We start from the raw sequence: 21,371 nt of genomic DNA on the forward strand, positions 1-21,371 counted from the left end.
AAAAAAACAACAACCCAAAACATCCTTTCTAGAGATTTTTTTTGTTTTGTTTCACCTCCCAGAAAAACAAAAGTGAATGCCAGCCATATGATGAGTACCATTCATACTTTTAGGCACCTGCTGGCATGTGTAACTCTAAGTGTGACTATTTTAATATCTTGAGTGGAAAAAGAAGTGTGATTCTGATAGACTGGAAAGCCTTTACAGAGGTCTTTCTTCACAGTGGCTGAATGAAAAGCAGTGGTAATGTGACAGTGTGCTTACTCTGTGTGATAATAGAATTTTGAGACAGAGATTTTACTGGGGTTTATTTATTTTTTGGGCCACCGTGCTGATAATGTGAAACTTCAATTTGTCAATTGTGTATGTTCACATTTGTCTTTTGGGATCAGGTAGATTACAATTAAACATTACAAACCTATTAACAAACTTAAACTGAGACTATTACATAAACCAAGTATGACTGGCTCAGTTTTATTTTCAGAAAGTTTAACAGTGTGTTGGGGTGAGCCAGGTCCTGAAGTGACTGGAGGAATGAGTAAGAAGCAGGACTGAAAGGGAGATGCGCTGTCAATAAAGCTATTGGTCCAATAATAGAATGGACATAATTGTCTGGTCTTCTGAGTCATAGCTCTCTTCACTGGCAGTGCTCACCCATCTTGTTTAGGCTCTGTTGTTAATGTTCTCCTCCTGTCCATCTCCTCATCTGTCTTCGCTTCTCTTTCTGTGCTGTCATTACTGTTTTGGTCTTGTTTTTTTGTTGTTGTTTTTTTAAAGGCAACCCCTCTATGTCTCCGAGGTTCTATTTTTACTTCACCATATGTACTAATATGCTAGTTCATGCACCATTCGTAGAAATAAAATCGTTGCAAGACATTTTATTTTTCAGATAATGACATAAAAAAATACTTCAGATGGTCAAGAGGGCCAGTTCAGTGACTACAATCAACCGAGGCGAAACTTAACAGATGGCTGTCGACTACAGCCGCCTGTTCTGGCATCCGCCTGTCAGTCAAAGGGGCACCCGCTTCTAAAAATGATAACTTTAATCCTTAATGCTGTTTAAATGTGTGAATTCTACATTTTATTTGTAAATATAAAATATTATATATTATCATAATATAAAATATTATGGTATGAAAGGAAAAATTAGCTAGAGTGAGCAGATTTCTTTTAAGCATGGTTACTTCAGCTCTGAAAATGGGCAGTTTAACATGGGAATCTGTGAAAGCCTCAAGTGGAGAGAAGAGGAACTGCAGTTTTGCAGCTTCCAAGGAAGATGCTTGGCTTATCAATAGTCTTAGCCAACATAGACTTCTATATTTCTATTTATGTTTAACCAAAAGGGTATAATCAATTCCACAGCTACTGTATTAGACAGGATTCTTGGATGGCAGTATAGCACATCACATTGTTTCATAGTCTAGAAATATCCAGGAACTATACAAATGTTTTTAGAAGATTTTGAATACATTTGCTTGACATTAAATGTTCCCATAAGTTCAAAAATATATATTTTTTGCTTCCAGTGCTAGTTTATGTAACAGTATTCTGAATGGTCCCAGAATGTGTGAAGAGGATGCTTTCAAGGCACTCGATATTCACTTTTCAGCCGAGGTTCATCCTGCAGGCAAAGCAACCTGTGACTCAAAAGTTATCCACAAGTCATACAAGGAAAGTTACACAGTCATTTTCACTGTGAGATGAGCATCATTCGGTGTTAAATTACTAAAATCCACTCGGACATACTCACACAGCATATAAAAGTGAATTTAATTAAAAAACGCACAATCCATTTTTATTTTTCTATCCGTTTGTCTTGTTCCAGGGTTGTCCCAGCCTCGGCCCCCAGAGCAGCGGTTCCTGTGCCTCTCCACCTCTTTGACTAGCAGCAGCAGCAGCTCGGTGTGGCGAGGGCAGGAACAATGGGCCGAAAGCTGGACCTGTCAGGCCTGACGGACGGCGAGGCTGAGCACGTCTTGAAGGTGGTCCAGCGGGACATGAAACTGCGAAAAAAGGAGGAGGACAGGCTGAGGTGAGATTGGAATTTTATATTCAGTGCCTATTTTTTATTTTGAGTATTTTTAGCACATTTGACAAGTACAGGGTGATGTGACAGGAACTGATGCAAGGCAATGTCATTCGCGTCTACAGCTGGCTCTTACCAAATCTCCTTTCTGCAACCTGCTTCTTTACTAGTATATTTCTTGTGCAATAAAATTTTTACAAAGTATATAAAAATTACATTTACTGTCTGCAAAACTAAATCTCTGAATGGTGCAATAACAGCTTGGCAACAGTGACTAGGCACAGCAGGTACATACGCCTGACTCTCAAGGACATTCAGGAGACTCGACAACAAAGACGCCCACATATGTTGAATATGTATTACATAGTTCTAATGTCTACTCCTTAAAAGGGTGTCTTTGTACACATTCTTCACGTCTACAGTTTGTCAGCGTCTGTACAGCTCATTTACTCTAGGAAGGGTTTATATATATGTTATCCATTTCACCAGAAAGGAAAGGAAAGAGGCTCTTTAGGCCTTGGATTAATGTGCGACTTTAGACACTTTATCAAATCGAGATGCTTATCTGATTTAGACAGAAAACCTTTTACCACATAAAGTTTACAATACTCTGCAAGCTAAAATGAGGTACATAGAAAGTTATGCCTACATGTTGCGGACTGTGACGATGTACAGCCTAAATAATGAGACCAGTGATTAAAAACTGCTGATCTGGGTGAAATTAAGATTTTTGCATTGAAATGAATGACCTGCTGTCCTTTTCTGGGTAAAGACCTAATGTTTCAAAAATGAATGCATGTACCAATTACTGAACGGGCCACTGTAGTGACTGTGAATTGAACTGGGTGCTATGCTACAATGGAAAGCCTCCTCGGCATGGCTTTTGTAAAGTAAAGCAGTCAAATAAAGCAGCAGTAAAATAGCTCTTCTTCCACACAAAACGATCCCTGTGAGCGTCACCCAACCCAATCAGAGATTTCATCAGATGATGGACCAGGTTATGTGTTCAGTATAAGTTACAACAGTGATTTTAAAAAGTACTGTTTTCATGACACAGAAAATTCCAACTGTAAATTCAACATAGTTCTCAAATGCCAATCATCTTGCTTCCTAGTACACCTGTCACATGTGACTTTAGGCCGTGCAAAGCATGGAGCAAAACTGCAACTACACTTGGTTTTTTCCCAGTAAAACAATGACGAATGTCATGTTTTACCACATTAAATCTAGCTTAGTTGTGGCATCTGAAGCCTTGTTTCTATCAGGTGTTTTCCATCATGCTTATCCTCCACCATTAGATCCATATCATACAGTGTGGCTTTTTTTGCCAATGTTGTAACAGCAACAGCAGTTTCTGTGAGTTTATAAATGAAGTAAAGTAGCAAAGTAGTTTTTGTAACTGAGTTTTCAGTCCTGCTCCTCCTTTCGTGTTTTCTGCTTACAGGCTGTCAGGTCTGATAGGGTCATTATTTTGGCCCTCTGGTCTTTCTCTCATGTCACATCTTCTTAATTAACAAATGCTAGACTGCTTCCATCCCTTCAGCTCCTTTCCTTCACTCCCTCAGGGAGGAGTAAGAGCGGATTCAGTTTGGCTGTGACAGACATTAATAGGAGGCCGGCCATCAAACATATGCTCGGTTCAGTGTTGTTGTTTCATCGTGACTACAGGAGGAGGTTTGCCAGTGTATCTAATGCCACCACAAAATCCAGAAAGTTGTTTTTAGCTGTTTTTCAGCTGGAATTTAGGTGAACCCTATAATTTTTGAAACGCAAATATTCTCCTTTGACTGCCTCAGCTATTTTGTTGTGGAAATTTGATGTCTTTCTTCAGACTTGAACAGTGAGCCTCAGTGGTTTATTGTTCTTGAGTGAATGCCACAAGTGATTAGGCTCCTTTACTCGGAGCGCTAAACATCTTAGCTGTACTCAGAGGAGCAAAACAAAGTTGCTTCACAAACCAGAATGCAGCCGTCGGTTTGCGCTGCTCGAAACTCTACTTAGTTTCCCAGAATTAGTTTTAGAGCAATGATGCTGCATTCCCAAATTACTAGGCTGTAAAATATTCCCCCATCAGTCTGTCATGAATGAGCTGAAATAAATTATGACTCTCAGGCTGTTATTACTGCTGTTTACAGCAAGGAGATGAGCAGAATATTGATGATGTAATGACAGGGGAATATTTATTAGGCAACAATTCTTTAAAAAAAGCAAAGCAGATATAAAAAAAAAACAAAACAATTTTTTTTCCCCAGAGGACGCAAAGTCACAGTTGATCTAAATTTGTCCCCCATGATAAACCTAGATTTAAGGGGTATTTCAGCCCAATTCAAATGAATTGTAGCCTGTAGTGCTATTTGTACATTAAGGTTGTTTTGATTTGTCATTTTTTTGAGTTGTGGAGAGACTGCTGCCGTCGGGGAGTGTTCTTTTTTTGCTTAAGTTGGTGATGTGTGACACAGCAAATCATTGGTTTCTAATGCGATGATGAATGTGATTCACTTCACCTGCCAGTAGTTTGTGTATAAAAATTGAGAGCTGTAGTTCTTAAATCTAAAGGAGTGTTTTAGTAAAGTCGACATTTAATCCAGTGACACAGATCTGCAAAAAAGAAAAATTTGCATGTTTTCAGCTGTCAAAATGGTCATCCATGTAATTAAATACAGAGGTACCCCCCTACCCCATTGAGCTTATATTTATAACTGCATTTTAGGCAAAATCTTACTGGAGTAGTAAACAGCAAAGCTCCAAAACAAATGTTTTCTTTCAATAGACCTTCCCACATCTTAAAAACTTGTCTGTTCCAAGCCTGTTCACAGCGTCTCATCTCTTATGAATTTTTAGTATCCGAGTCCAAACCAAGATGAGCCTCGTGGCCTCACGGGGCAAAGTCGACCATCTCATTATAATGCAAAAATGCTACAACTGTCCTTTAATTTTTTAGGCTGAATACCACTGCTTACATTACCCCTAACATCATCAAGCTTCATCAGCCTGCACAGTCAAATGCTTTAGACTCTCTTAATACTGCCCATGGCTAAATACTGAACAAGGACGTGTTCTTGGTCCATCTCTCTCTTGGGAACTGTGTTTTGCTTTTTCTTTCTGCCTTCATCTAATAAATAAAAAATATTTGTGTGGTGGTCCTTGCATAGTTTGACTTTATACAGTTCCGAAAAAAGAGAAATCCAAACAAAAGAAAACAATCTGCATCCTGACCACTACCACGGCCAGTCAAGTTACGGAAGGAAGAAAAAGAAAGAAACCCCAAATCCTCTCATTTGCACTGGAAAATTTTCCGCAGTTTACGAATAGGAATATAAATCTCTCTCCATTTATATATCATTCACAGCAGGCTCCCTCTGCGGTTTGCATGGCTAACTCTTTTACGATTGATTTATGGTAATTATTTATTTATTTGTGAAGGAAGGCAGCCCTGCAGAGCTTCAAATTAGGCTGGTAAACTTTCGTAGGACAGTTTAAGGCTCAGCTGGCTCATTTAATGCTGAATTTAATTTTCCCTCATGGTGAATAGGGCTGTGCAATATGACCAAAATCTCATATCCCGATATAAGAATTATATCGTCTGATAACGATATAAATCACAAAAATGTAACATTTTCTGTAAATTCTGTGAATCTCGGGTAGCTCGACTTGCGTGAAGTGTTTCCAGCTGGGCGTCGTGTAGCTGGAGTCGAGTGTTTTAACCGATGCATGAAACGATATATTTTTAGACATAAGTTGTAAATTAACTGTAAACTTTTTTGCTTCTCATCCGTAGATACTCTGCATACTCTTTCACGTGATTCAGTTTATTTTGAAAAGTCTCAACAGGATTTTGAGCTTTATGGTAAATGGCCTGTATTTATATAGCGCTTTACTAGTCCCTAAGGACCCCAAAGCGCTTTACATATCCAGTCATCCACCCATTCACACACACATTCACACACTGGTGATGGCAAGCTATTGTAGCCACAGCCACCCTGGGGCGCACTGACAGAGGTGAGGCTGCCGGACACTGGCGCCACCGGGCCCTCTGACCACCACCAGTAGGCAACGGGTGAATTGTCTTGCCCAAGGACACAACGACCGAAGATTGTCCAAGCCGGGGCTCGAACCGGCAACCTTCCGATTACAAGGCGATCTCCCAACTCTTGAGCCACGATCGCCCCCCCCCCCCCCCGATTTTCTATTTTATGTAGAAAATAAATAAAGAAGCGGTCGCGGTGGTTTTACCGTCTTTGTTGCTAACGACAACGCATAAAAGCAGGCGCTTGTCCGTCCGTAGTGTGGTTATATTAAATATAAGAGAAAGAGAGAACTTTAAGAAATTAATATAGCCACTACAGTGACCAACAAAACGATGAAAAAATGCTGTAAGCGTTTATTTTGCGACATCACGAGACAAACGATAGCGTAAAATGAAAGGATAGATGTTTTTATATCGTCATCCGATATATATCGTTATATCGAACAGCCCTAATGGTGAATAATAAGAAATATTTGAAACACCTGACTGACTTTACCTGCTGTCTTATACACACTCAGATAAAATAAATTCATTAAAGAAATGGCACAGATAGCTATAAGTTTAGTTAGAGACAAGTGGTGCTGTTCTTTAAATTATTTAAAGTTTTAATGTTGGAAACTGCAGGTAGTCTATGATGTCTCCCGGCTTTACTGCTTTAATATTTTTAAATGAGTGTTTAAAACTATGTTTATTATTAATGTATAACACAATTCAATTTGTTTAGATAGTTACTATTCTGTTGCTGCTGAGGTCTGTTTAAGGTATACCTACATATGCTCAATTTCAGTAGTGTGATGACATGTATTTGTCATATTCAACACCTGGATGGAATTTCATTACATCTGTAACAGCTGTTCATTTGGGCTCGGCAATCAACAATTCAAAATCTGGTGGTCAAAGGGCACTGTGAACTCATGAAAGTCATTTGACCAGAACTCAAGAATTCTTACGCTAATGATGACAAGATTTCGCATTAATGTCTCAAAGAGAAAAAGTGATTTAACTTCAGGTTCTTACAATATACATATGCTCATGATGTATCTGCATTTTATATTTTGTCATTACTCTAATACAGCTTTAGATACACTTACTAAAGTTAGACACACTTAATATCTTTTATTGAATTTGCTGAAAGAATTCAGTGCACACGTTTGTTATGAATATGTGCAGACATGGACTTTAACTGTAAGTTGACTGGCTGGGTTATAACAGTGGGGTGCTAATCCTAGTTTCAAATGAAGTTTAAAGACATCTGAGGCCTTCATTAGTAACCCATAAACCAGCCATGCAGCTGTGATCTTTAATCTGAAAAATCAAACAAGAACTTAAATGTCATATTTGATTCTGTCTTGTGTGTGAGCTAGCACTGCTGGTGCTTGACTGACACTTCCTCCCAACTGCTCTTGTTAAACTTTGCTGGTTTTTATAGTGCAAAGCACTTTTTTGAATTACAGTAGGAAAAGAAAAGCTGAACTTCATGAAAATTGGGATGCTAACTTAAATTTAAATGGCTTACTGGGAAACTTAAATAGAACAAAGCTATTGAAAATGTCATTACTAATACTTGTGCTTATCCTGCAGTGCTGTCACAGTTTAATATTGTCACAATTTTTAATATTAGATAAAGCTGCAGGGCAGCAGGGTGGTGCAGTGGTTTGCACAGCAAGAAGATCGTGAGTTCAATTCCACCATCAGCAGATAGGATCTATAATCAGGTCTGGTTGTACAGTGGGGCAAAAAAGTATTTAGTCAGCCACCGATTGTGCAAGTTCCCCCACCTAAAATGATGACAGAGGTCAGTAATTTGCACCACAGGTACACTTAAACTGTGAGAGACAGAATGTGAAAAAAAAAAAAATCCATGAATCCACATGGTAGGATTTGTAAAGGATTTATTCGTAAATTAGGGTGGAAAATAAGTATTTGGTCACCTCAAACAAGGAAGATCTCTGGCTCTCACAGACCTGTAACGTCTTCTGTAAGAAGCTTTTCTGTCCCCCACTCGTTACCTGTATGAATGGCACCTGTTTGAACTCATCATCTGTATAAAAGACACCTGTCCACAGCCTCAAACAGTCAGACTCCAAACTCCGCCATGGCCAAGACCAAAGAGCTAATTTACGAATAAATTCTTTACAAATCCTACCATGTGGATTCATGGATTTTTTTTTCACATTCTGTCTCTCACAGTTGAAGTGTACCTCTGGTGCAAATTACTGACCTCTGTCATCATTTTAAGTGGGGGAACTTGCACAATCGGTGGCTGACTAAATACTTTTTTGCCCCACTGTAGCTGGTGAAATTGAAGTCAACTTTCCACAAAATGTAGTTTATAACAGTTAATTTATGATTTAACAAACAATCTATGATTATGAAATCATCTAAAAACTGTAAATGTGTTATCTTTGTGAAATATAAAAATGTAATATAAGTTACATGTAAGTAAAAAATAAGAAATTGGGAATGGGGCAAATACTTTGTCAGCTACCAGCTTTAACTGAGTTCCACACTACAGAGCTGAAATGATATGAAAATAAATCTGTAATAGCTCCTGTTTGCAACCTCACTGGACTGCATCTGAGGGGTGAGGGTGTGCTTCTGTGTGATTCAATTAGAGGGGGTGAGCTGCTCAACCCCTGGCCTCCACCGACTCAGTGGTCATCCAGCTGGAGAGGCTCGTTATGTAGCAGCAGGCAGCTCAGGGGAGCATGGGCTTGGATCTACTTAACAAACAGCACAAGCACACCCAAGGGAGACAGACTGGGAAATTATTATAGATAGCAATCCACCACTGTTGCTTTGTCAACAGCGAGGCAATGGCTGGAGTTTCAGCCGCTGGTGACTCTTACAGGTAATTTTCTCTCGGTGTTGGGAAGGATCTACTTCATTAAAGTGTCTGGCAAGTCCTTGCATGGATAGGGCAATTACTGTACCTCCAAGACTCATTTCAAATGCAGCTGTGGCAAGTCTGTCCCACCAGTTGAAAGGCTCTCCTTTATCCCAGCTCCTTTGTGTGCGTTGACCAAAGCAAATGGTGCTCTTTGGGTAAGTCTTAATTATATGTGAAGTTGTTGTCCTTTTTAGTCTTGGTGTAATTGCTGGCTGAATAGCAGAGAGTGATACTTTGCATCACCAGCTTTAATTAGTCAGTAAAATTGTGAATGGTTAAGTAATGAAGTTGTGTTCAGAGAAGTGAGCAGTAACTACTGACGTCTTTTTATTAGAGATCTTGTGATTGTTTGAAGCTTTATTCAAACCATGTGCTCCTGTTTTATTGTGCAGCTGTTATTATTGCGCATTAAACACATTGAGCTTCTGTGTAAGAGGGAATTTTTATTTTGTTTCTTATTTTTTTGGCATTTCCAACCATTAGGTCAAATGCTATGTGTCATACAAGCAAAGGCTTTGGCATCTTTCTTCTCATTTCTTAGTCAGTGGTTTCTTTTTAGCTCCGGTTGATGTGGTTGACAGGTAGGGACAGGTTCACAGGAGTCACACTGGGAGGCTGTCGCTCTGTCGGGGACAGAATGACCTCTATTTCATCCTCCTGGCTGCCTGTGTGGAGAGAGGCAAGAGGATAAAGATGAGCTTTGTAGATATATAAAAGGACAGCTTCAAAATGTATTATTTTTGAGCCAAGATGAAAGACAGCCAGGTTTGTTTGGTCCAAGTGGCTCCTTATTCACGAGGATCAATAAATTGGTGTAATTGGATTTCAGAGCGCATGCAGTAAGAGAGGATATTGCCCTCTGTTGCAGGACAGTCCCTCTGGGCTGCACTGCCATCTCCTCTATTAAAGCTGCACTAGAACTGGGGGGGCAGATGAGCCTTCTGACATCGACTTTAAGGCCTGAGGTCTTTTCCTTTCACAGCTTCGACTCGGATTTAAGTTTACACCCACATCTATTACACTGTCGTCCTCTAAATGCAGCAGAGTGTTGTTTTATTAATGTTTCTCTAATGAAGCAGGTTTCCCCAGACTGAACTAATGACCCCGACTTGTGTCTGCTGAGGAAAAATCCAGAAATTGCGTAACTGGTCGAACGCAGCTTTGAGGTTTTTGGGCGGCTGAATGGTTCCATTGTGTTTAACAGACATGCCTTATTCTTTTCTTCTCAGTGTCTAAGGTGTTTTTTCTGTGCCATAATCCACTTTTAGGCCCCACTTTAAAATTATTTTTAACACTTACAGTATATAACCTGTGCAGCAGCCAGTAAAGTAGGTCTTTGCGTAGTTTAATTTCAGCCTAGCTGTTGTTGTGGCAGTTGTGTTTTCTTGGCTGCGGTTCCTCTTTGGTGGGTATTAGCTGTGTTGTGTTACTGGTGTGGGTTATTTGTCTGACTCACATTGATGTGGATTGTTTTTGATGTGAAAGTGCTTTGTGTGTGTGTGTGTGTGTGTGCTGGTCTCGTCAGCAGCGTGTTGTACTTTATGTGTTTGTGTGCAGCAAGCAGGAAGGACAAATCCTTCTGACCCCATGTTTTTTTTCTGAAGCCACATTGGCCGGTGTTACATCAGCATCATTTTGTGATTATTTCACATTTCACGATCTGCCAGGGTGACATTACACTGCTCTGGTTATTGTAATTTAATTCTTTTAACTTTGTTTTAGACTTCAGAAAAGAAAAGCACCTGAATATGTTTTCTGCATAGATTTTTCACCCTGGCTACATCAGGAGCACTATAGCATTTAATGTTTCTTTAGTTGATCAGAGCTGCTAATTGCTGTGACCTCACTGTTGTGCGGTAACTGTTTTAATAATGCCACCCACTTCTGTGTGACAGGTCAGAGTGTTCTGTCTTTTAATCATATAAAAATAAATAAATAAATAAAATGCCATTGACTCATATCTCAAATAGCAAAGCAAGCTTCCCATTGTTTGAATGGCACAGTCTGCGTGCTGACTTCAGATCAGTACCTACTTAATTTGCTTACCTGTGTTCAGGGGCTGTACAGGTGCCACAGACTCTAATTTCTAATTAGATTTTAATATGGCTCTAAGTACACGACATTAATATAATTGAACTTAATTAGCAGAAGGAAATATAAGCCCCCTGACCACAGCAATTATACATGGGCGTGCTTATGCATACACTGTCTTGCTCTCTGTGTACAGACACATTTTTCTGATATATGGCTCATCTTATGCTCTTATAGAAAATAGCATCTTACCTGCAACTTCACCAATGTTTTTATTTACAACATTTAATCAGTTGGTGCTTGTTTAATTTTTTCCTTTACTGGTTGTAATTTTTGGATGGATTGCAGGTCTTTTTTAAGTGTTAGAAATGGGGCTGCACAATACTGTGTTTGTTTAATCGGCATCATTTAGTTGCACCATGGTAGCCAATCATGTCTATGATCTGTTAACTTAAAAATAAAACACACTAGAAATCAGAAAATTAGAAAACTGAAATGTCTAATGAAATTTGCTGTGCATCAGCCGAGTCCCTGGAGAACAAGCATCTCTAACAGATGCCAGTTTACGGCGTCTTTTTGGAGGTAGGTTCTGATTTCCCCCGAGTGTGACAAATCAGCCGCTGTTCATCCCCTTGGAGCTGCTGAGCCAACAGGATTGGCTGATGAGATGGTGAAAAACAAATCCATCCTAGCTACTTGTGGCACATTTCCTTTCATAGCTCTTACGCCCCTTTAGCGTTTCCGGCTGACTGAGTAGATAGGTGTCACCTTGCCTGCAAGTAACCTGGCGTGTGTGTGTGTCTGAGAGAGAGAGCGCCAGCATGTGGTGTCTGAGCTTCAGCTAGCCAAGGTTCAAATGGAGGTGAACGGACCACTGCTTATCTTTGTCTTTCTCTGGATAAACCTGCTCATTTTCCCACCAAGATAAACTCGCGGGTTATCTGCAAGAAGACTAAGACTGATTCAGAGCAATAACTTGAATATTTCTCCTGCGGTCTGCTATGATTGCTTCTGCTGCTGGCAAAATGTCAAGTGCTGTTTTGAGTCAGAGCAAAATAGTTGGTTCCAACAGAATGATGGTCTTATCTCGCTTCTTGGTTCCTATCTCTCCCTTTTTGAGATTGGCTCATCTATTCAGTGTCAGTGTCTGATTCAGTCCCATTTTCCATTCAGTAGTATATCCTCTATGCAGCTATCTGTGGATGTTTTGCTACCTCAGTAGATACTTAGCAAGGTCCTTTATGTGTTTTAGATGGGCTGAATAATTCACAATCTGTTATCACCCCAGTCCAACTCTTCTTTACACCAAGGCTAAGAGACACCAGACTCATTTATCTTCTATCACAGGTCTACTCAGTGGTTTGTGCTGTTTGCAGGGTTACTAAGCAGCAAATACCCAGTTAGTTACCACATCTTCAGAGAAAATGGATCTTTTTTTGGGAGGTAAGGATTTAAGAAAGCGAGAAGTCCTTTGTGGGATTACATCTTTTTCTCGTGAGGATGGTGCAAGGACAGAGCAGCTGAAACTGCCAAATGGAAAAAATGCATGCTTAAACAGCATCAGCCTTATGCATGTGTTACGGGTCCCAGATGTGAAGACCACAATAACAAAAAGAATACAAATCTATAAAAATAAAGGTAGAGTCTCAGAGAAAGAATCACAGGAGCACTCGTGTCTTTTCCCGAATTGCATCTCTTATTTCAGATCAACAAATATAATTTACATCCAGTGCTTTCACTTGTCAGATATGCTCAATAACTGTAAAAGGTAAATAAAAGGCATTTGGCAAATATATGCATCTATGGTCATTACATTTCTCCAGTCTACACTGTTAACCACACTATTCCTTCACTCATTTAAATCAGCAGTGCAGATAGCATATAATGCCTTAAACGTCTTATTGCTCTTTCTCACATATAGGGCAAACTCAAAATAGCTTATCCACAAATCTGATATAAGTGCATAAATCTTACTAGATTAGACAAAACACACCTGAATGTATTACTTTGCAATGTAACAACATAAATGTACATTCATTCTTAGCTTATTCTTAACATTTCCACATCACTTGAACCATAAAGTATATATAAGATATTTTAATCTCGAATAATCTGATGTCAGGGCCTTTACAGTTAAATTGGAGCACCACACACACATATTTGCTTGTTAAATGGAGTTTACCATTTAACAAGCAAACTCTCGCGGTAACTCTCGCGGTAACTCTTGCGAGACCTGGGGCTGCGCGGCTCGGCTTTACCACCGCTGCGGTGCCGCGCTTCAGTACTTTTCAACTAAACCCCACTTAAGGTTACATCGGCGGTGTCAACATAACTCTCAGTAAACACCGAAGTAGAACAAGGCACAAAACCCTCATACACTGTATTTTTAAGACGATACTGACCTGTAAAAATAAAGGTAGAGTCTCAGAGAAAGAATCACAGGAGCACTCGTGTCTTTTCCCGAATTGCATCTGAGAGGACAGGAAGTTGGTCCGCTCTAGGCAACCGCGGGCGAACGACTAGTGTCAACAGTTCCGCTTATTATTTCTCACTTTTACTCTCCTCAATTGTTATGGACTACACGTAATGAATGTAAAATAATAATTGTCTTAATTGCTGACATATGTTTTTCTTAAAAATAATCAAATTTACCAAAATGTGGTAGCACATTTGTGTTCACCACACGCTCCCCAACAGCAAAAGTGGCTTCTGACACTTAACTTGAATTATAAAAAAAACCCTTTAAACTAACAAAGTCTCTTTACAGAAGTCCCTGGAATATTCCTCTTGCCCAGGTGTCCTTAGACTTCAGGCATTCTTCTTCCTGAGATTTCTGTTCGATTCAATAGCAAGGAACAACATATGAAACAGGTAAGTAAGGGCTAAGGGTGAGGGGAGAGGGGTAGGGGGGTTGGGAGTAGAGAAGAGGGTAGTAGAGGGAAGGATATGGCGAAGGCTGGACGTTGATGGTGTTCACCGCAGGATGAGCCTGATAGGCTGGTTGACCCAAGGATGGGTAGGTGAAGAATGTGGTGGGACGTCTCTGCCTGCTGGACTGCCTAGGATGAGATGGTGGCTCTGGATGGATGTCATCCCCTGGCTCTACCCTGGGTTCCGGCTCTGGGTCAGGAACCTCTACTGGATCAGGACTGGACTCAGTGACGTCAACTTCTTCTTGAACCTGAGGCATCTCCTGATTGTCACTTAGTTGAGGTAGGTCTGGGTCTCTTAACACAATTAGATCCTCTTCCGGAACCATGGCACTTTTTTTTCTAGGTTGGACACGAGCCCTTAAGACTTGTCCTAGTTCACTTGGACCGGAGCTCCGTTGCGCTCCACTTGGAACTGGTGTGACTGGAGAATGGCCCCCTCGAGGGTATCTGGGTACACCAAGCCAGTACAATGGCTCACCCTCTTCCGAGTCAGTTGTGTCAGGGTTCGGCTCTGGTGTCATTGGTCTTCCGGTGGACTTCTTGTTTCTCTTGTGTGGTCTTGTAGCCTGACTTTGGATAATGTCCACAGGCAAGTCATTTACTTGTAACAACAAGTTCCTGTGCAAGGTGCGAACAGGACGGCCTCCCGCCTCTGGACTCACTTTGTAGACGGGGTTGTCGCCCACTTGTTCCCTCACAATGTAGACCGTTTGCTCCCAGTAGGGTCTCAGTTTGCCAGGGCCCCCCCTTTCACTCAGGTTTCGTACCAGTACTCGGTCTCCTGCCTGTAGCATTACTCCTTTGCATCTTTTGTCATAGTTTGCTTTGCCTTTGGAACTTGACTGTTGACTGTTTGCATTTGCAATGCGGTATGCTTCTGTCATCTTCCCTTTCCATCTTTCTGCATACCCATGTGGTGTCTCAGTGTTGTTTTCTGCCATGAGACCAAAGAGAAGGTCTACTGGAAGACGAGGGTGTCGACCATACAAGAGGTAGTACGGAGAGAAGCCAGTTGATTCATGCTTGGTACAATTGTAAGCATGGATAACATGGGGTAGATGTTCCTTCCAATTTTGTTTCTCCTTTTCTCCCAGTGTACGCAGCATCTGTAACAGGGTGTGATTCAGTCTTTCAGTAGGGTTGCATTGGGGATGGTAGGGGGATGTCCTTGAGTGACCAACGCCTGCGAGTTCTCTTAGGGACTTGAATAACTTATTCTCGAACTCGCGACCCTGGTCGTGGTGGAGCTTGGAGGGGTAGCCAAATTTGGGAATGTAGTCATTGAAGAGGCGGTCTGCCGCGGTCTTTGCGGCCTTATTCTTGGTGGGATACGCTTGTGCGAACCTGGTAAAATGGTCTACAACAACCAGTATATATTCAAACCCACCTTTACAAGACTCTAAGTGCAGGAAGTCAATGCAAACAAGCTCAAGAGGGGAGCTGGATGTTATGCTACCCATGGGTGCTCTCTCGTGTGTCGTTGGCTTCTTCTGCTTGATGCACTGACACTTCCTTGTGACGTACTCTTCAATTTCTCTCTTCATGAAAGGCTAATAGAACCGCTCTCGAGCCAGGTTCAAGACTTTCTCCACGCCGACATGGCCCATGTTGTTGTGGAGGTGTGTGAGAGCTACCTGTCTGTAGAGAGTAGGTAGGACCAGCTGCTTGCGTCCTGTAGTCTTTCTATAGAGAAGGTCATTCTCCATGTGCAGCCGACTCCACTCTCTCAACAGTCTCTTTGTGTTAGTGTCAGCCTTGTCATCTTCTGTTGGTCTTATGTCCTTCTCTACCATGTCAATGACTTTTCTGATTGCTGGATCTGCTCTCTGCGATTGTACAAGTTGGTCATGACTGATTGACTGTAGGGGTTCTTTGATGGGTAGGTTTGGTGCAGTGAGGTTAAGGGCTGCAATCCATGCTACATCTCCTTGCTTCGCTCTTCTGCTCCCTTCCCAAACCGCACATACGGCTTCCTCCGACAGTTCCTCTGAGCACTCTCCCATGAACCTCTCAATGTCAAGTGGGCAACGTGACAGCACATCTGCATCAATGTTTACTTTTCCCGGCCGGTATTTGATGTCGAAGTGGAAATCTGCCAATTGTCCGACCCAACGGTGTCCAACTGCGTTGAGTTTTGCTGTGCTGAGGACATATGTCAAGGGATTGTTATCTGTAAAAATGGTGAAATGTGGAGCATAGTAGAGGTAATCCTTAAACTTGTCACAAACTGCCCACTTGAGGGCGAGAAACTCTAGTTTTCCGCTGTGCAAGTGGTAGTTTTGTTCAGCAGGTGTGAGCGTGCGAGACCCATACCCAATCACTCTCATCTTGCCTTGTTGGTTCTAATATAGGACGGCACCAAGGCCCCTCTGGGATGCGTCCGTGTGCAATATAAAAGGGCGGGTGAAATCAGGGTACGCTAACACTGGTGGCTGAGTGAGCATGTCGATCAAGCGCTCAAGGATCTCTTGGTGTTCTTTGTTCCACTGTATCAGGGCTCGAGAAGGCTGCTGAGTGTGTTTTGCTCTGCCTCTAGTTGGCTTTGGTGGCAGTGTGTTGGACGGGACTTGGAGCAAGTCATACAACGGTTTGGCTATGCGGGAGAAGTCCTGCACATACGTCTGATAGTAGCTTAGGAATCCCAAAAGCTGCCTGACTTCTCTGACGGTCTGTGGCCTTTTGTGTTTGAGTGCCTGTACTGCCTCGGTATCTTTGGGGTCCACCTTTACTCCATCTGCAGATACCAATCGGCCGACATAGCGAACCTCTTTACGGAACAGCTCACACTTCTCGGGTTTTAGCTTTACACCATGCCGTTGTAGGGCTTGGAGGACTTTCTGTAGCACTTGGACATGTTCGTCAAACGACTTGGAAAAACAAAGCACGTCGTCAAGGTAAGGGATACAGCACTCGTCTCTGAGGGTGTCAAGCATTTCTTCCATGCTCCGTTGGAAGGCTGCTGGGGCATTAGACAGTCCAAAGGGTATCCTCACCCATTCATAGAGGCCCCACGGGGTAGTGAATGCCGTCAGGTACCTTGAGCCTTCTGCGATGAAACCTTGATGATAAGCTTTACCCTGATCCAGGATCGAGAACCAGCTGTAACCACCTAGCGAGTCTGTGAGATCCTGGATCCGGGGGAGTGGGTGTCTGTCTGGCACAGTCTTGTTGTTTAAGAGACGATAATCGATGCACAAACGTAAAGACCCATCCTTCTTCCTTACGCAAATGACTGGAGCAGCATACGGCGACTGTGACTTCACTACCCATCCCTTGACAATCAGCTCTTGAATATACTCCTTCACTTCCCTGTAAAGGGGTTTAGGGATAGAAGCATAGGCCCTCTGGACTGGTGTATCATCTTTGAGCCTGATTTCCATTTGTAGTGAAGGGATACAGCCTATGTCTGTGCTGCTACGAGAGAACGCCTCACACTCTTCCCTTACACTTACATCACCACGGACTGCCATTTGGCTTTTTCTACCTTTAAAACCCGGAGAGCAGCCAAATGGCTTTTAGCTAAGCTTTAGCTTCAGCCAAGTGGAAGCTAAATTGGCTAGTCATTCATATGTATATTAGGTTGTTAGCTGGGAATTCTGGAGGGAGGGGAGTGGGGGTGTGTGGATGAGGGGGTGGGGGAGCTGCTAAAAGCTGTGAACTTCCTTTTGTGTTTCATCTTGATGCATTCTCAATCATCCAGGGAAATAAATCTCCAAAAGTCACCAACTTGGAGTGTTTCAGTTTGCCGTCTTAGGGAGAAATCAACACACATGGGTGTAGGTCCTTTGTTGCTGAGATTTATTGATAAAAACAGTACAAAAAACCAACCATTTGTACACATATTTACAAATAATAATAAAAAGTGAGTGAGTACATTTCAACATTATACCAGTGGTCTGATTGATGCCACAATGGAGCAAATCGAGCAAAGACTGATAAGTTCGCTGCAATTTCCAGTGTGTGGGGATCATTGGTCACCAACTGCATCACGTGCTACAACCCTGGTCTACATATCACCGTTGATGAACAGCTTTTCCCATCAAAGACTCGGTGCTGTTTCCTGCAGTATATTGCAAGTAAACCTGACAAGTTTGGGATCAAGTTTTGGGTGGCCTGCGACCTAAAATCCAAGTACATTTGCAATGTCTTCCCATATCTTGGCAAGGACCCCAATCGTCCCACTGGGGAGAGACTTTCTGAAAATGTAGTAATGAGGCTGATGGAACCATTCCTAGACAAGGGCAGAAATGTTACCACGGACAATTTTTTCACATCGCTTTCACTTGCGCAAAAACGTCTTAGACTGAAAACCACCATCCTCGGCACAGTCAACAAGATTCGCAGGGAAATTCCTCAATCCACTAGTGGATTGGCTAGTCATTCATATATAAATGTGGTGGAGCTTGCAAGAGAGTTGGCTCACTCTCATGTAGCTGAGAAGAAGGCAAGAAAAGAACAGTTGCTTCGGACACAACCCTCCACACCTAGTCCTGGAAAAAGAGCCATGTGTCAGGTCAAACACAAATGCAAGAACAATCATGCCACTGTGCGATGTGTTCACTGCTACAGATACACATGTGGTAAATGCAGACTACAGATACCATGGCAGTGCCAGGATTGTGAGTGATTGCTGAAAATGTTGAAATGTACTCACTCACTTTTTATTATTATTTGTAAATATGTGTACAAATGGTTGGTTTTTTGTACTGTTTTTATCAATAAATCTCAGCAACAAAGGACATACACCCATGTGTGTTGATTTCTCCCTAAGATGGCAAACTGAAACACTCCAAGTTGGTGACTTTTGGAGATTTATTTCCCTGGATGATTGAGAATGCATCAAGATGAAACACAAAAGGAAGTTCACAGCTTTTAGCAGCTCCCCCACCCCCTCATCCACACACCCCCACTCCCCTCCCTCCAGAATTCCCAGCTAACAACCTAATTTACATATGAATGACTAGCCAATTTAGCTTCCACTTGGCTGAAGCTAAAGCCTAGCTAAAAGCCTACCAGCCATTTGGCTGGTGGTGGGTTTTAAAGGTAGAAAGGTAGAAGCCTGGGACACCTTTTCAACTGACTTCTGTTGGTCCGGACTCAGGTGGCTAAGATCAACTGGGGGTAGCCATGACTCAGTGGACAGTTCAGAAACAGGAGTGGCTGCGCTCACCTCAGCTATGGTGATGGGGCTCTGTGTGGGTTGAGTCAGCTCTGATGTGTTTGTGGGTCGGTCTGCCTCAATAACTTTAGCGACATGTTGAATAGTACCCAGGGCTGTTCTCTTCGGTAGAATTATTTCGTGTTTGGAGTGGTTAGAGATGGGGACCTTAACAAATGGCCTTTGAGGGTTGTTGATCTCAAGGAGCCCTTCCCCAACACTCAGGTGTCTCAAGGCAGTGTTCTCGTCGGGTTCGTACAGCACCAGGGGGTCACAAATGTCAAAACTTTGGGGTACTCTGCACCACACTTGGACTGCTTTTCCAGCAGGAATGGTCACATTGCTCTTCCCAATTCTCACTGTGGCTGGGTCACATTCTGCTCTTTGTGGTACTTGTATGAAGTTTACCATAGCCATCACTTGCTCTTCGTCTGTACCAAAAGCTTTGCGTAGGAGACTATATAATAAAGCACTGGCCTCTCGGTCTGACTCTTGTGTTTGGATAATGGCGCCAAGCACGTTCGCTCCCAGGAGGGGCTGAGGGAGTGACAGCTTACTGACAAGGAAAGGGGCTTGCACAGTAAGATTGGGATCTTCGTGACCAGCAAGAGTGACTGTAAGTTCAACCCACCCATCATAAGGAACTGCTTGTCCGTTAACCGCATAAACTTCAAGTCCATCATTTAACAGCTCTTGGAGGGGTCTCACCTGATAGTTAGGAATAAACCGCTCTCGGCCTGGGGCTCGGTCACTCAGGCGCAGCTGGGGGCCGGCGGAGCTCACGGGCGCGTCACTGCAACTCCCCCTGACTTCTGCTCCGCGGCTGCTGGGCGAGCCCTCATCTGGGACTCTCCTCAGCTCTTACTGGAACAGTGGCGCGGCTGCCCCTCTGTTGGTCTTCCATGGTCTCTTGTGTTCTGGGGGCCTCTGGATGTCTGGAGTTTTGATCTCCTCCATACCCGCTTCACACCCTGGAGGACGGGGCTGTGGCCCCCCCACACTCCCTAGCAGATCATTACATGGAGAAACCTTTGGAATGCAAGCATGCTGATCCACACAGGTATGCACACATGGGTATTCACAGACACGGACTAAAGCTTTCTTGGCTGCTACCTCAAAGCACACTGTGCGCTGTCTATCTTGCGTGCTGCACAATATCGTTTATTATTTAGTAAATATTGATATCTATGGCTAGCTAGTTTATTGTGATGGTGCTTTGTTTTCTCTATTATTATGTTGCTCTTTGTTGTTTGCTGTCTCCTCTGTTTGTTTTTTTTGTTTGTTTGTTTTTTTTCTCCATACAGGTGACCCAGGAGTTCTTTTTTTTTTTCTCTCTCTCTTCCCCCCCTTCTCACCGTCTCTTCTCCCCTTTGGTTTTCTTTCTTTCTCTCCCCCTCTTTCTCTCATTCATTCCCCCTGTCCTATTTATTTAAAAAAAAAAAAAAAAAAAAAAAAAAATGACAAAGGATGAACTGAAGCTCTGCCATCACGTAATGTCGCATACTGCTGTTTCTGATGTCATTTAAAAAAAAAAAAAAAAAAAAAAAAAAAAAGGAATAAACCGCTGAACCCACTGTCTGTCCACTAAACTCACTTGTGAGCCAGAATCAAATAACACTGTCACTGGATAGCCACCAATCAAACACTTGAGGAGGCTTTTCTTTCCAACTAGGGGGACTTTACAGCTGTTTGGTGTTAAACTTTGGCAAGAGGTTACCTGTTGCTTTCTCTGGTCTCGCTTTGGCTGCCTTCTTTTTAGCTTACTGCAACGTCTTGCACACTCAGTAGTAAGCTGTGCAGAGGAAGACCTTACTGGCTGGGACTGTGACTCTGCGCCGGCCTCTGGCTGTCCCTCGACAGAGACCGATTCCAGTTTCCCTGAGTTTTGGTCCGCTTTAAACATCCCACCGCTCGGTGTCCTGACTCGCAGCATACAAAGCAATGACTACAGTCCTGCAAGTTCTGTTCAGTACACTTTGGACAAAGGAACGCTTTCTTTTGAGGAGGTCTGTTGGGGTTGGCTGGGGTTTGGAAAAGCGGGTTGGGAGGTGGTTGTGGGGACAGCTGGAAAGGCTTTGCCTCATGTTGTTTAATTAGGCTGGCGACCATGTTAGTTAGAGTCTCTACTTGGGCGGCAAGTTGTTTGATTGTTGGTGAGGATTGCTCTTTGGCTATCTTGTCGTTTGCTTCGACCCCAGCACTTTGGGCTTGTGCACTCTTTTGGCGAGCGACTTGGCCTAACCTTCGCTGGTGTTCATTTTCATCACTGATAATCTTTGTGACCTCACTAAGAATCTCTTCGT

The 21,371-nt window shown here is 42.5% G+C and overlaps 1 protein-coding gene across 2 annotated transcripts in view; it reads left to right on the forward strand.

Annotated features, from left to right (window-relative positions):
• Nucleotides 1-21,371, forward strand: part of myripb (myosin VIIA and Rab interacting protein b) — a 128,264-nt gene that overhangs the window by 5,680 nt on the left and 101,213 nt on the right. For both annotated transcript variants that reach the window (XM_082546504.1, XM_082546505.1), the window contains exon 2: nt 1,829-2,035. In XM_082546504.1, coding sequence (XP_082402630.1) covers nt 1,926-2,035 — 110 coding nt within the window. In that variant the 5' untranslated portion in view covers nt 1,829-1,925. The remainder of the gene's footprint in view (nt 1-1,828; nt 2,036-21,371) is intronic.

Source organism: Aulonocara stuartgranti (genome assembly GCF_965226115.1).
Source record: "Aulonocara stuartgranti genome assembly, chromosome: 9".
Classification (NCBI taxonomy): domain Eukaryota; kingdom Metazoa; phylum Chordata; class Actinopteri; order Cichliformes; family Cichlidae; genus Aulonocara; species Aulonocara stuartgranti.